Source organism: Aotus nancymaae, unplaced genomic scaffold (genome assembly GCF_030222135.1).
Source record: "Aotus nancymaae isolate 86718 unplaced genomic scaffold, 86718_ANA_hifiasm-v0.15.2.pri h1tg000012l, whole genome shotgun sequence".
NCBI lineage: Eukaryota > Metazoa > Chordata > Mammalia > Primates > Aotidae > Aotus > Aotus nancymaae.
Genome location: NW_026988423.1, coordinates 47,498,357 through 47,513,595, shown reverse-complemented (window position 1 = coordinate 47,513,595; position 15,239 = coordinate 47,498,357). Strand labels below are relative to the sequence as shown.

General features: G+C 54.6%; 1 protein-coding gene across 2 annotated transcripts in view; it reads left to right on the top strand.

Moving 5' to 3' along the window:
- Positions 1–13,674, top strand: part of LIMK1 (LIM domain kinase 1) — a 33,671-nt gene extending 19,997 nt beyond the window's left edge. For both annotated transcript variants that reach the window (XM_064375653.1, XM_064375654.1), the window contains 11 exons: positions 2,346–2,451; positions 2,548–2,714; positions 3,482–3,665; positions 4,632–4,718; positions 5,625–5,756; positions 6,549–6,608; positions 7,301–7,366; positions 9,480–9,636; positions 11,687–11,742; positions 11,994–12,151; positions 12,243–13,674. In XM_064375653.1, coding sequence (XP_064231723.1) covers positions 2,346–2,451; positions 2,548–2,714; positions 3,482–3,665; positions 4,632–4,718; positions 5,625–5,756; positions 6,549–6,608; positions 7,301–7,366; positions 9,480–9,636; positions 11,687–11,742; positions 11,994–12,151; positions 12,243–12,405 — 1,336 coding nt within the window. In that variant the 3' untranslated portion in view covers positions 12,406–13,674. The remainder of the gene's footprint in view (positions 1–2,345; positions 2,452–2,547; positions 2,715–3,481; positions 3,666–4,631; positions 4,719–5,624; positions 5,757–6,548; positions 6,609–7,300; positions 7,367–9,479; positions 9,637–11,686; positions 11,743–11,993; positions 12,152–12,242) is intronic.
- The last annotated feature ends 1,565 nt before the right edge of the window (positions 13,675–15,239 follow it).

Genomic DNA, 15,239 nt, shown 5'->3' with positions numbered 1-15,239 from the left:
TTTTTTTTAAGAGAGACAGGATCTTACTGTGTTGGCCAGGCTGCTCTCAGACTCCTGGGCTCAAGTGATCCTCCTGCCTCGGCTTCCCAAAGTGCTGGGATTACAGACGTGAGCCACCGCACCCACCCTTGCGTCTGGGTTTGACTGATGTTTCCTCTTAGTGAATCAGGCTCTGCGTGTTTGACCCGATACTGGATAAGCGATGCTTTGTCCTTCCGAGTGGATCTTGCCGGGAGACGTATGACGTCCGTGTGCCCTTTGCTGAGGATGTTAGCTTTGATTACTTGTTTTCTCTCTACTGTGAGGATTTTTTTCCCTTTGTCATCAATAAACCATTTGTGAGATCTGAGTCTGTAAATATCCTGTTCCCAGAAACCCTTCACCCAATGATTTTAGCATTTATTGATGATTCCTGCTTGTAGCGATTATTACTAGAGTGGCTACAAAATTCTGAATTTCTGTCTCTGTTCTTCCTTCTGCATTTATTAGCTGATTTTCTACTGTAAGGAAGAGCTTCTCCCCAATGTGAGAATAGTCTTTTTTGTTTGCTTGCTTGTTTGTTTGAGATGGGGTCTCGCTGTGCTGCCCAGGCTGGAGTTCAGTGACATGATCATAGCTCACTGAAGCCTTGACCTCATGAGCTCAAGCAGTCCTCCCACCTCAGCCTCTTGAGTAGCTGGGGCCACAGGCAGCACCACCATACCTGGCTAATTTTTTTTTTTTTTTTTGAAACGATGAGGTCTCACTATTTTGCCCAGGCTGGTCTCAAACTCCTGGCCTCAAGTGATCCTCCCACCCAGCCTCCCAAATAGCTGGGATTACAGGATTACCCCACCATGTCCAGCTAATTTTTTCAAAAAAATTTCATAGAGATGGGGTCTCACTATGCTGCCCAGGCTGGTCTCAAACCCCTGGTCTCAAGTGATCCTCCCACCTTGGCCTCCCAAAGTGCTGGGATTCCAGGTGTGAGCCACCGTGCCTGGCCTTGTTTTTCTTAAAGCTCTCAGTCTCCTCCCTGCCTGACTCCTATCTTCCCTTTCCTATCTCCAGGACTTAGGGCAGAGACAAAGTGAACATTCCCTAAAAAGCTTTTAGGAGACAAAATGAAAACCATGTCCCTAACACCGAAGAGTTAAAAGAAGCAGGTAAATTTGGCAAATTGGTCTTTTTGTGAGTTTGCTTATAGGCAACTGTCTCGAGTGTCTCTTTCCTGTCTTCACCCTACCATTAATTGTGGCTCAGGGGAAGCTGCCAGCTGCCTCCTGCCAATGCAGGACCCATAGGAGCTTGGCTTCCTCCTGCAGGGCAAGTTTGGGAGTCAGATAGGAAGCCACTAATCCAGAACCTTTTTGGGACCTAAGGCACTCTGCCCCAAGCATACCAGGCACACCAGGTGCAGTGGCTCCTGTCTGTAATCCTAGCACTTTGTTTTGCTTTTCTTTTTGAGACGGAGTCTTGCTCTGTCACCCAGGCTGGAGTACAGTGGCACAATCTTGGTTCACTGCAACTTCCACCTCCCAGCTTCAAGTGATTCTCCTGCCTCAGCGTCCCTAGTAGCTGGGACTACAGGCATGCACCACCATGCCCAGCTAATTTTTGTATTTTTAGTAGAGACGGGGTTTTACCATGTTGAGCAGGCTGGTCTCAAACTCCTGACCTCAGGTGATCCACCCGCCTCGGCCTCCCTAAGTGTTGGGATTACAGGCGTGAGCCACTGCACCTGGCCAGTCTTAGCACTTTGGGAGGCCGAGGCAGACAGATTGCCTGAGCTCAGGAGTTCAAAACCAGCCTGGGAAACATGGTGAAACCCCGTCTCTAATAAAAATACAAAAAATTAGCTGGGCATGGTGGCGTGCACCTGTAATCCCAGCTACTCAGGAGGCTGAGGTACGAGAATCACTTGAACTCGGGAAGCGGAGGCTGCTGTGAGCCGAGATCGCAGCCCTGCACTCCACCCTGGGCAAGAGAGTGAGATTCTGTCTCCAGGGAAAAAAACAAAACAAAAATCGAGACCAAGCATACCTGGGAGTTGGCAGGGTAGATCTGTTCCCCCAGGGTGGAGACAATGGTCCACTGAATGGGAGCAGCTGAGCATCTCATGTGGGTGGCCAGCACCTACAGGCGCACCACGTTTCTCCAGCTCACACCTGTGGCAGACATCAGTAATCGATTACAGAATGCATCCCCTGAAACCAGAACTCGGTGTCCTAGCCATCTGCTACCTCCCAGTCATGCGAGGTAGATCCTCTGACTGCTCACCCCGGATCTGGTCCCCTTGGCCTTGGTTTCCTGTTGGTGCTCGGAGGGATAAGCGGGCACTGACCTGACCCCTGCCCTACCCACAGAGTGGATCCCGGCTACATGAGCCCAGATGTGAAAAATTCCATCCACGTCGGAGACCGGATCTTGGAAATCAATGGCACGCCCATCCGAAATGTGCCCCTGGACGAGGTATGGTCCTGAGTCTGGGGGACAGGATGGGAGGTGGTGCCTTCATGCCTAGCCCCCTCCCCACCCCGACCCCATTCACATGCCTGCTGTTCCCAGATTGACCTGCTGATTCAGGAAACCAGCCGCCTGCTCCAGCTGACCCTCGAGCACGACCCTCACGATACACTGGGCCATGGGACGGGGCCTGAGACCAGCCCCCTGAGCTCTCCGATTCACACTCCTGGCGGGGAGGCGGGCAGCTCCGCTCGGCACAAACCTGTCTTGTAAGTCAGCCTGCTCCTCGGTTCACAGGGTGCTTTCATTCTTGCTGGGCTCAGGGGCCATGGGACCTGGGTGGGGCAGCCAGGCCTGCACAAATGCAGCCCAGGCTTGAGCCAGGGAGGTGGAGGCTGCAGTGAGCTGTGATCATGCCACTGCTCTCCAGCCTGGGTGACAAAACAAGACCCAGTCTCAGGAAAAAAGAAGGAAACAAATTTTAAAAGGGGAGGGAGGTGGAGCCAGGCGAGGTAGCTCATGACTATAATCCCAGCACTTTGGGAGTCCAAGGCAGGTGGATCACTTGTGGTCAGGAGTTCGAGACCAGGCTGGCCAACATGGTGAAACCCCATCTCTACTGAAAATACAAAAATAGCCAGGCTTGGTGGCAGGTGCCTGTAGTCCCAGCAACTCGGGAGGCTGAGGTAGGAGAATCACTTGAACCCAGGAGGCAGAGGTTGCAGTGAGCCGAGGTTGTGCCACTACACTCCAGCCTGGGAGACAGAGCAAGACTCTGTCTCAAAAAAAAAAAAAAAAAGGGGATGACAGAGCGGGATCTGAGGGTTTGGGGGAAGCTGGGGGCTGCCACCAGAGCCAGGATGAGCCAAGATGCTGGGCAGACTTTGGACTGTCCCAGGCAGGCCCTTCCAAAGCAGGGGGTGACTGTATAGACTGGCGTGGACAGGGGCAGGCAGGCAGGAGGAGGAAGGGGCAGGGCCTTGGTTGGGTGCCACCCATCCCCCAGTGGCACCAGGCATCCATGTGTGCCCCCCAGGAGGAGCTGCAGCATCGACAGGTCTCCGGGTGCCAGCTCACTGGGATCCCCGGCCTCCCAGCGCAAGGACCTGGGTCGCTCTGAGTCCCTCCGCGTGGTCTGCCGGCCACACCGCATCTTCCGGCCGTCAGACCTTATCCACGGGGAGGTGCTTGGCAAGGGCTGCTTCGGCCAGGCTATCAAGGTACAGAGCATGCTGGGGTCTCAGGGGACCGTCTGGGTGGGAGCCCTCCGTCCTCCTTCCTCCCTCCTCCCCAGTCTGTGGACACGCAGTGGAAGGGGTATCTGGCTTCTAGACTCTGTGGCCAGCGCCCTGTCCACCACTGTGGCCTCCTGGAGCTAATTAGGAGCATGGGACCTCCTACAGGTAGACAGACCTTATGTGCAGGAGATCATTGAAAGGTGGCCCCTCGCCGGGCTCAGGGGTTTATCCCTGTAATCCCAGCCCTGTGAGAGGCTGAGGCTGCAAAATCGCTTGAGCCCAGGAATCCAAGACCAGCTTTGACCTTATCTCTAGAAAACACTTAAAAATTAATTGGGTATGGTGGTGCCTGCCTGTAGTCCCAGCAACTCGGGAGGCTTAGGCAGGAGGATCGTGAGCCAGTTCAAGCCTGCAGTGAGCTATGATCATACCACTACACTCCAGCCTGGGCAACAGAGCAAGACCCCATCTCAAAAAAAAAAGCCGGGCATGGTGGCTTAAGCCTGTAATCCGAGCACTTTAGGAGGCCAAGGCAGTCAGATCACCTGAGGTCGGGAGTTGGAGACCAGCCTGACCAGCATGGAGAAACCCTGTCTCTACTAAAAATACAAAATTAGCTGAGCGTGGTGGTGCATGCCTATAATCCCAGCTATTTGGGAGGCTGAGGCAGAAGAGTCACTTGAACCTGGGAGGCGGAGGTTGTGGTGAGCCGAGATCACCATTGCACTCCAGCCTGAGCAACAGAGCAAGACTCCATCTCAAAAAATCGAAAACGAAAAGGGATGAATGCATCCCGTCCACTTGGGTGTTTGGGAACATCCCCGGAGCAGCCTAGAATATGAAGCCGTCTGCACACCTCCCTGGCAGCCCTGGGGTGGAGATGGGGCTTCCCAGGAGGCAGGCTCACAGCAGAGCCTCTGTCTTCACACCTCTATGTGTCACACGCAGGTGACACATCGTGAGACAGGTGAGGTGATGGTGATGAAGGAGCTGATCCGGTTCGACGAGGAGACGCAGAGGACATTCCTCAAGGAGGTCAGTGAGCGAGATGCCCTCTTCCCTCCAGAGGGAATTCTAGCTCCTCACCACTGCCCCATCCAATAGATCAGGAAAAGGCTCTGGGACCCATTGAAAGAAGAGAGAGCAGGCCAGGCAGAGTGTCTCATGCGTGTAATCCCAGCACTTTGGGAGGCTAAGGCGGGAAGATACTTTGAGACCAACCTGGACAACATAGCAAGATCCCGTCTCTACAAAAAAATTTTAAATTAACTGAGGTTGGTGATATGCAGCTGTCATCCCAGCTGCTTGGGAGGCTGAGGTGGGAGGATCACTTGAGCCCAGGAGTTGGAGGCTGCAGTGATCGCACCACTGCACTCCAGCCTGGGCAACAAGGCAAGACCCTGTCTCTAAAAGAAAAAAAGTAACTGCATAGGCCGGGCGCGGTGGCTCACACCTGTAATCCCAGCACTTTCAGAGGCTGAGGCAGGCAGATCACCTGAGGTCAGGAGTTTGAAACCAGCCTGACCAATACGGCAAAACCCCTTCCCTACTAAAAATACAAAAATTAGCTGGGCGTGGTGGTGGTGGGTGCCTATAATCCCAGCTACTCAGGAGGCTGAGGCAGGAGAATCGCTTGAACTCGGGAGGCAGAGGTTGCAGGGAACCAAGCTTGTGCCACTGCACTCCAGCCTGGGTGACAGCGAGACTTCTCAAAAAAAACACGTAACTTCAGGGAGGGGACTGGGAATAAGAGCATTGCTGGAGGTAAGGGCAGCTCAAGCAGAGGGCACAGCAGCTGGCGGGTGTGGCAGAGGTAGGAGAGGGAAGCTGGGTTTCCTCATCTTTGAGACCATCTGCCACCCCTGGGGGGATGGAGCGGGGAGAAGCAGACCCAGCTCGGACCCCGCAGAGCCCAGGCCCATCCTGTTTGTGCCCCATCAGGTGAAGGTCATGCGATGCCTGGAGCACCCCAATGTGCTCAAGTTCATCGGGGTGCTCTACAAGGACAAGCGGCTCAACTTCATCACTGAGTACATCAAGGGGGGCACGCTCCGGGACATCATCAAGAGCATGGTGAGTCCTGGGCAGAGCCAGCCACCCCCATTGTGCGGCCCCGGGCACGGCAGCTCCCTCTCTGGGCCTCAGTCTCATCTCTTCACTAGGAGGCAGCCACAGGGGTCTCAGAGGCCCTCTGAACCCTGATTCTGATCACATAGGGGAGCGACCAACTCCATGTAAAGTTGGGAAAGGCCAGGTACGATGGCGCACACCTGCTATCTCAGCACTTTGGGAGACCAAGGCAAGAGGATCACTTGAGGCCAGGAGTTCGAGGCTGCACTCCAGCCTGGGCCACAGAGCAAGACCCTATCTCAAAAACCAAAAGAACATTCAGAACTTTTCTTAAGGATTTGGATAAAATTACAAATCCATCTTTAGAAATAAAGTGCTCGGACCCAGCACGGTGGCTCACGCCTGTAATCCCAGCACTTTGGGAGGCAAGGCGGGTGGATTACAAGGTCAGGATTTTGAGATATCCTGGCCAACATGGTGAAACCCTGTCCCTACTAAAAATACAAAAATTAGCTGGGCATGGTGTGGGTGCCTGTAATCCCGGCTACTCAGGAGGCTGAGGCAGGAGAATTGCTTGAACCCAGGATTCAGAGGTTGCAGTGAGCCAAGATGAAGACACTGCATTCCAGCCTGGTGACAGAGCGAGACTCTGTCTCAAAAAAAAAAAAAATTGGGATTTCCCGGAGCCCACAAACCTCTAGGACACTTGCCCCTTCCTGCCTCTCTCTCTCATGCAACCATCCCTGCCACCGAGCCCCCGCCGGCCCCATCCTGGCCATTCCTTTTCTATTCCAGGACAGCCAGTACCCCTGGAGCCAGAGAGTGAGCTTTGCCAAGGACATCGCGTCGGGAATGGTGAGTGAGCCAGGTGTTCCAACTCCATTCCTAATGCCACCAGAAATTTGCAAACAAAACTCACAAACGGCCAGGCGCAGTGGCTTACGCCTGTAATCCTAGCACTTTGGGAGGCCGAGGTGGCTGGATCACCTCAGGTAAGGAGTTCAAGACCAGCCTGGCCATCATGGTGAAACCCCGTCTTTAAAAAAAAAAAAAATTAAAAATTAAATAAAATAAGTCACAAAGAAGCTTTAAAAGAGGGCAGAGGGGCCCGGGCACAGTGGCTGACGCCTGTAATCCCAGCACTTTGGGAGGCTGAGGCAGGTGGATCACCTGAGGTAGGGAGTTCAAGACCATCCTGGCCAACATGGAGAAACCCCGTCTCTATTAAAAATACAAAATTAGCTGGGCTTGGTGACACAGGTCTGTAATCCCAGCTACTCGGGAGGCTGAGGTAGGAGAATTGCTAGAGTCAGGGAGGCGGAGGTTGCAGTGAGCCGAGATCATGCCATTGTACTCCAGCTTGGGTGGCAGAGCGAGGCTCTGTCCCAAAAGAAAAAAAAAACGGCAGAGGGGGCCGATGGGAGAGTAGGAAGAATCACCCCAACCAGACTGATTGGGGTGGGAGCGGAGGGCGTTCTTGGGGGGGCCAGAATGGGCTGGGGTCCCTCCGCACAGATGCCCCCTGACCCCTGTGTCCCTGCCCCCAGGCCTACCTCCACTCCATGAGCATTATCCACCGAGACCTCAACTCCCACAACTGCCTGGTCCGAGAGGTGAGCACAAGGGCCCCACGCGGCTGGGTGTCGGGGAGGCAGCAGGAGCCCACCCACTCCCAGCCTTGGGGCCTTCCAGAAACTGGAGGCCCCTGGGTTGCCTCCCTGACTTCAATTTGAGGTGGAGGTAGGGTCAGCAGCCCGTGGGGAAGAGCCCAGGGTCCGGAGGCAACCTGGGTTCTAGCCCTGTCTCTGCCACTGACTCACTGTGGGCCATCAGCATCCCAGGTCGGTAGGAGGGTCTCATAAATCAATGAAGGAGAAAGTGACATGTAAGCTGCAAAGGACCAGGGCCGTGGTGTTCACAGAGCGCAGCCCACGGCAGAGTGGCCACGGGCTACCCCAGGCAGCAGCACCAGCAGCTGGGGGCCGTGGAGTGGGAATAGTGGCGTGTGGGCTGGGGTGGTCAGAGCAGTCTTCCTGAAAGAAGAGGCTTTAGGTGGATATTTAAGCAGGGGACAGGCAGGCAAGGAGCCCAGTGTCTAAGGATTGGCAAGGGAGGGGAGCCAGTTCTCCATCAAAAGCAGAGAAGGGAGTAACCATGCCCGTCTGGAGAGGTGGTGTGTTCATGTCCTGGGGCTACCATCACAAAGTAGTGTGACCCAGGTGGCTCCAAATAACACAAATGTGCCAGGCATGGTGGCTCACAACTGTAATCCAGCACTTTGGGAGGCAGGGGCAGGTGGATTGCTTGAACTCAGGAGTTCAAGACCAGCCTGGGCAACATGACCAAAGCCCATCTCTGCCAAAAATATAAAATGAAATAGCCGGGTGTGGTGGCATGAGTCCGTGGCCCCAACTACTTGGGAGGCTGAGGCAGGAGGATTGCTTGAGCCTGGGAGGTGAAGGTTGCAGTGAGCTGAGATTGTGCTACTCTATTCCAGCCTGGGAGACAGAGACAGAGCCTGTCTGAAAAAAACAAAATCAGGCCGGTCGTGGAGGCTCACGCCTATAATCTCAGCACTTTGGGAGGCCGAGGCAGGTAGATTACTTGGAGCCAGGAGTTTAAGACCAGCCTGGCCAACATGGTGAAACCCTGTCTCTACTAAAAATTCAAAAATTAGCCGGCATGGTGGCACATGCCTGTAATCCCAGCCACTCATGAGGCTGAGGCAGGAGAATCACTTAAACCCAGAAGGGCGGAGGTTGCAGCAAGCCAAGATTATGCCACTGTACTCCAGCCTGGGCGACAGAGTGAGATGCCATCTCAAAAAAAAAAAAAAAGCATCACAGGCTCATGAGAGACCCCAAAACTGACCCTAATACAGACCCACTTTTGTGATAACTAACGTGGGCCCTCGATAACCCATTAATCCATTCATTCATACAGAGCCCTCGTGACCCCATTACCTCTTATGGGCCCTGCCTCTTCATACTGTTATAGTCAAGCCAGGCTTGATGACACGCGCCTGTAGTCCCAGCTACTTGAAAGGGCAGCTGGGAGGATCCCTTGAACCCAGGAGGTCAGTGTTATAGTGAGCTCTGATTGTGTCACTGTGCTCCAGCCCAAGCAACAGAGTGAGCCCCTATCTTTAAAAAAAAAAAAAGCCAAAACAAGCCAGGCACAGTGGCTTACACCTGTAATTCCAACACTTTGGGAGGCCGAGGCGAGCGGATCACTTGAGGTCAGGAGTTCGAGACCAGCCTGGCCAACATAGTTGGAAGGCTGAGGCAGGAGAAGAATCACTTGAACCTGGGAGGCGGAGGTTGCAGTGAGCTGAGATCATGCCATTGCACTCCAGCCTGGGTAACAGAGCAAGACTCCAACTCAAAAAAAAAAAAAAAAGCCTGTCTTCTTTCCAAAACAAAGCAGCGTCAGTGCCCTCGTAGGTGGGAGGGAGCACTTGCAGGAGGAAGCAGTGGGGGGCGCAGGATGGTTTAGGGAGCAGGTGGGAAGGAGCAGAGGGTGCAGCGCGTGGTGGGAGGAGAAAGCCACGATGGCATCTTCAGGTGCCTCCTGCAGCTCCGTTTGCAAAGAGCCAATGGGTTTGGGGAAGCAAGGGGTCCCCACCCTGTGCCAATCCCAAGGTATCAGAGGTGTGTTCTCTGGAGGGCAGGCCAGGCGGGCAGTACCAGGATCGGGCCTCAGTGTGACCCGGCTTCACCTTCCCAGAACAAGAACGTGGTGGTGGCCGACTTCGGGCTGGCACGGCGCATGGTGGACGAGAAGACTCAGCCCGAGGACCTGCGGAGCCTCAAGAAGCCAGACCGTAAGAAGCGCTACACCGTCGTGGGCAACCCCTACTGGATGGCGCCTGAGATGATCAACGGTGAGTGTTTCAGCCCTGCCCTCAAGTCATGGCCCTCAAGGGGAGGCATGGAGTGCCCGGCAGAGCTCCAGCCTCCGTGGCTCTTCAGTTACCCTGCAGGTCCTGCGTTACTTTCCTCTTTCTCCTGTAAGACACTTAGTGGCTTAAATAAATCATCATATAGTTCTGGAGTCTGAAGTCCAGCATCAGCCTCACTGGGTTGAACTCAAGCCATCGCCAGGGTGAGCTCCTCTGCAGCCTCCGGGCATGTCTCCTTACCTCTTCCGGCTCACGGAGGCTTCGTCCTTCCTTTTGTTGCCGCCGCCCCCTCCTCTGTCTTCAGGGCTGGCCGCAAATCGTCTTCTCTTCTCTGATCTCTGCATCCATCCTACCATCTCCTTCCCTGGCTCTAACCTTCCTCTTTCTTTTTTTTTTTTTTTTTTTGAGTCGGAGTTTCGCTCTTGTTACCCAGGCTGGAGTGCAATGGTGCGATCTCGGCTCACTGCAACCTCTGCCTCTCGGGTTCAAGTGATTCTCCTGCCTCAGCCTCCCCGGCAGCTGGAACTATAGCCGCCTGCCACCACGCCCAGCTACTTTTTGTATTTTTAGTAGAGGCGGGGTTTCACCGTGTTGGCCAGGATGGTCTCGATCTCTTGACTTCGTGATTCACCTGCCTTGCCTTCCCAAAGTGCTGGGATTACAGGTATGAGCCACTGTGTCTGGCCCTTATTTTTTAATTTTTTATTTTTTTTTAAAGAGACAGAGTTTTTGCTCTGTTGCCCAGGCTGGAGTGCAGTGGTGCCACAGTAGCTCACTGCAGCATCGACCTTCTGGGCTCAAATTATCATCCCACCCCAGCCCCCTGAGTAGCTGGGACCACCGGCACAAAACACCACACCCAGCTAATTGTTTTAATGTTTAATAGAGGCCGGGGTATCACTATGCTTCCCAGGCTGGTCTCAAACCCATGTACTGATGGTTTTTAACCTCGTTAAGTAGTAGCTAGTATAATTCCCATTTTACAGATGAGGAAACTGAGGCTTAGAGAGTCCACGTCAGTTTCCTGAGGCTGCTGTAATAAATTGTTAGAAACTTGATGATTTAAAACAGCAGTAAATGGTCGGGAACAGTAGCTCACACCTGTAATCCCAGCACTTTGGGAGGCTGAGGTGGGCGGATCACTTGAGGTCAGGAGTTCAAGACCAGCCTGGCCAACATGGTGAAACCCCATCTCTACTAAAAATACAAAAATTAGCCGGGTATGGTGGCACATGCCTGTAATCTCAGTTACTTGGGAAATACAGGCAGGAGAATTGCTTGAACCAGGAGGTGGACGTTGCAGTGAGCCATGATCACGCCACTGCACTCCAGCCTGGGCGACAGAGCAAGACACCATCTCAAAATAAACAGCAGAATGCATTCCCCACAGTTTTGGAAGCCAGAAAGCTGAAATCGAACAGGGCTCCGCTCCCTCCGGGGGACCTGGGGGAGAAGCATTCCTTGCCTCTTCCTCCTTCTGGTTGTCTCGCATTCCTGGGCTTGTGGCCACATCACTCCAGACTCCACCCGTCTTCACAGGCCCACCTACTCCTCTTCCGCTGTGTCTTCTCTGTGTCTCTCTCATGAGGGCATTTGCAGTGGCATTCGGGGCCCACCCAGATCATCCAGCATCATCTCATCTCCAGACTAACTTAATCCCATCTGCAAAAGACCCCTTTTCTGACCCAGTAACGTTCACGGATTCCAGAGACCTCACACGGTTGCCTTTCAGGATCACCACAGAGTTCACGACTTGCCCGAAGTCACGCAGCTGATGGGTGGCTGAGCTGGGCCTGGAACTCCTTGCCCGGGGCTCTGCCCCTTGCTCCTCAGAGCTCCCAGAGGCTTGCTCAGACCTGGTGGGGTTGGGGGACAGAGCTTAAGCCTGGGTTTCCATGGCAGTTGCTGGCCTCTGCCTCCTGGGCCTTGACCTCCCGGCCAGGGCATCCTCCTGGCTGGCCTGGTGCCCTGCCTTTTGGCATCCCTGGCACCCTCGTGCGTTCAGCTGCTGACAGTTGGTGTCTTTGTCCAGGCCGCAGCTATGACGAGAAGGTGGATGTGTTCTCCTTCGGAATCGTCCTGTGCGAGGTAGGTCCAGGGGTGGGCAGCAGTGGTGTTGAGGCCTGGGCTTCTCCCTACTCACCCAGGCTGTGGGCTCAGCGTCTGCAGGGGCCTCAGGCCGGGAAGGCTGCCTGCAGCAAGGCATGGGCTGACCCTCATGGGGTGCCCAGTCAGACTGCAGCCAGGCCCAGTGCCGCCTGCCCTCAAGCCACCTGGATGGCACCCCGACGCCCAGGCTGAGAGCCCCCCTGGAATAACTGGGGCTTTGTGCTGGACAGATCATCGGGCGGGTGAATGCGGACCCTGACTACCTGCCCCGTACCATGGACTTTGGCCTCAACGTGCGAGGCTTCCTGGACCGCTACTGCCCCCCAAACTGCCCCCCGAGCTTCTTCCCCATCACCGTGCACTGTTGCGATCTGGACCCCGAGAAGAGGTAAGTAGGGTGGGGCTCTGGCCTGGGGGTCCAGTAGGGCTGATTCTGAGGAGAGCCAGACCCATCGTCTCCCCGCCCGCCTGTCACCCAGGCCGTCCTTTGTGAAGCTGGAGCACTGGCTGGAGATGCTCCACATGCACCTGGCCGGCCGCCTGCCACTGGGCCCTCAGCTGGAGCAACTGGACAGGGGTTTCTGGGAGACCTACCGGCGCGGCGAGAGCGGACTGCCTGCCCACCCCGAGGTCCCGGACTGAGCTGGGGCCGCTCAGCCGCCCCCGTCCCCACCTCCAGAGAATCCACCCCACCAGATTCCTCCGAGGGAGGTGGCCCTCCGCTGGGACAGTGGGGGCCCAGGCTTCTCCCCAGAGCCAGGCCCTGACCTGCCTTCTCCTGCCCCATGGACCGCTTCCCCTGCCTTCTCTGCCCCGGCCCTGGAGCTGGCCCAGCTGCACACACACAGCATCCCCTCGCCCTGCTGTAACCTCTGTCTTGGCAGGGCTGTCCCCTCTTGCTTCTCCTTGCATGAGCTGGAGGGCCTGTGTGAGCTGTGCCCCTTTCCACACGCTGCTGCCCCAGCCACCTGTCTGATCCATAGCTCCCCGGAGGCTGGGCCAAGAGGCAGCCTCCCAGCCATGCCCCCTATAACGCTTGGGTGCACGGGAGGGCGCGCATCAGGGCAGAAGCCGAGTTCCCAGGTGTCTGTGTTCCCAGGAACCAAATGGGGTGTCTGGGGTCCGTTTTCCCCCCAGGGGGTGTCTAGGTAGCAACAGGTATCGAGGATTCTCCAAACCCCCAAGAGAGAGGGCTGATCCCGTGGGGCAGAGGTCCCCGACGGCTAAGCAAACAGCCCCTTCTCTCGCTTTGGGTCTTTTTTTGTTGTTTCTTTCTCAAAGCCACTTTAGTGAGAAGCAGGTACCAAGCCTCAGGGTGAAGGGGGTCCCTTGAGGGAGCATTGGAGCTGCAGTGCCTGAGCCGGAGCTGATGGGGAGGAGCCGGCTCGGGCAGAGAGAGGACGGGCACGACGGGCACGGCGGGCACGGCGGGCAGGGCATGTGTCCGCCAGCAGCTCAGCCCCTGCAGTCATCTCACAGCCTTCCCGGGGTCTCCCCCGAGGCTCCCTGCCCCTCGTCATGCCCCTCTGTCCTCTGCGTTTTTTCTGTGTAATCTATTTTTTAAGAAGAGTTTGTTCCCAAACTAAAATGCAAAGAAAAAAAAAAGAGAAAAGTTTGTATTATTTTTTCATACGGCTGCAGCAGCGGCTGCAGCTGCCAGGGGCTTGGGGTTTTATTTTTGTGGCGGGCAGGGGTGGGAGGGCCATTCTGTCACTTTGCCTCAGTTGAGCATCTAGGAAGTATTAAAACTGTGAAGCTTTCTCAGTGCACTTTGAACCTGGAAAACAAGCCCGACAGGCCCATGGGACCATGACTTAGGGAGGTGGGACACACCCACCCCCATCCAGGAACCCTGACATCCAAGGAACCAAACCCAGACACCAAACAATAAAATAAATTCTGTACTCCCCACCCAGGTCCTGCGTGGCGATGTGTGTCTGGGGCCCTGGGGAAATAGTCGAGACGAGTGGAGCTAAACTTCCCTGACGAGAAGATAAGGATGAGTATAGTGGCTCATGCCTGTAATCCCAGCACCCTGGGAGGCTGAGACAGGACGATCCCTCAAGCCTTGGAGTTCAAGACCAACCTGGACAACATAGTGAGATCCTGTCTCTATAAAAAAATTTTAAAAATTAGTTGGGCAGGCCAGGCACAGTGGCTTACGCCTGTAATCCTACCACTCTGGAAGGCCAAGGCAGGCAGATCACCTGAGGTCAGGAGTTCGAGAGCAGCCTGACCAACATAGTGAAACCCCATCTCAACTAACAATACAAAATTAGCCAGGTGTGGTGGTGCATGCCTGAAATCTTAGCTACTTGGGAGGCTGAGGCAGGAGAATTGCTTGAACCCGGAAGGCAGAGGTTGCAGTGAGCCGAAATCAAGCCACTGCACCCCATCCTGGGCAACGAGCGAAACTCTGTCTCAAACACAAAATTAGTTGGGCATGGTGGCATGCACATATGGTCCCAGCTACTTGGGAGGCTGAGGTGGGAGGATCTTTTGACCCCAAGAGATCAACGCTGCAGCGAGCCATGATTGCACCACTGCACTCCAGCCTGGGCAACAAAGCAAGACACTGTCTCGAAAAAGGGATGGAGGGGCAGGAAGGGGCCAGTTAGGGAGTGTAGAGGGAAAGAGAGCACCCAGAACAGCCCAATTTTATGTGGAGCTGAGGCGGTGGCCCAGCCAGGACAAATGAAGATTCTTCCAAAGCTGGGTTTGGCTGGGCACGGTGACTCACGCCTGTAATCCCAGCACTTCAGGAGGCCAAAGTGGGAGGATCACAAGGTCAGGAGATTGAGACCATCCTGGCTAACATGGTGAAACCCTGTCTCTACTAAAAATACAGAAAATTAGCGGGTGTGGTGGTGTGTGCCTGTAATCCCAGCTACTTAGGAGGCTGATGCAGGATAATCACTTGAACCCGGGAGGCCGAGGTTGCAGTGAGCTGAGATCACACCACTGCACTCCAGCCTGGGCAGCAGAGCGACACTCAGTCTCAAAAAAAAAAAGCTGGGTTTGGAGGGCCGGACATATTTGGGAGCTACGGCTTTCATACTTCATGTTTTCTTGTAAAACTTAAAGGGTCCTGTCAGGAAAATGGGCTGCACGTGATGGCTCCCACCTATAATCCCAGCGTTTTGGGAGGCTGAGGTGGGAGGATCACTTGAGGCCAGGAATTCAAGATCAGCCTGGGCAACATAGCAAGACTGTTTTTACCCAAAAAATAAAAAAATTATCTGGATGCTGTGGTGTGTTCCTGTAGTACCAGCTACTCAGAGGCTGAGGCAGGAGGATCACTTGAACCCATGAGGTCAAGGCTGCAGTGAGCAGTGATCATGCCCCTGCACTGCAATTCTGAGTGACACAGCAAGACCTTGTCTCAAAAAGAAATAAAACATTTTAAAAACACACTAGTTATTGCAAATATAGGGCATTTAATTTGTTTTTTTATTTCTTTTTGTTATCGTTTTGAG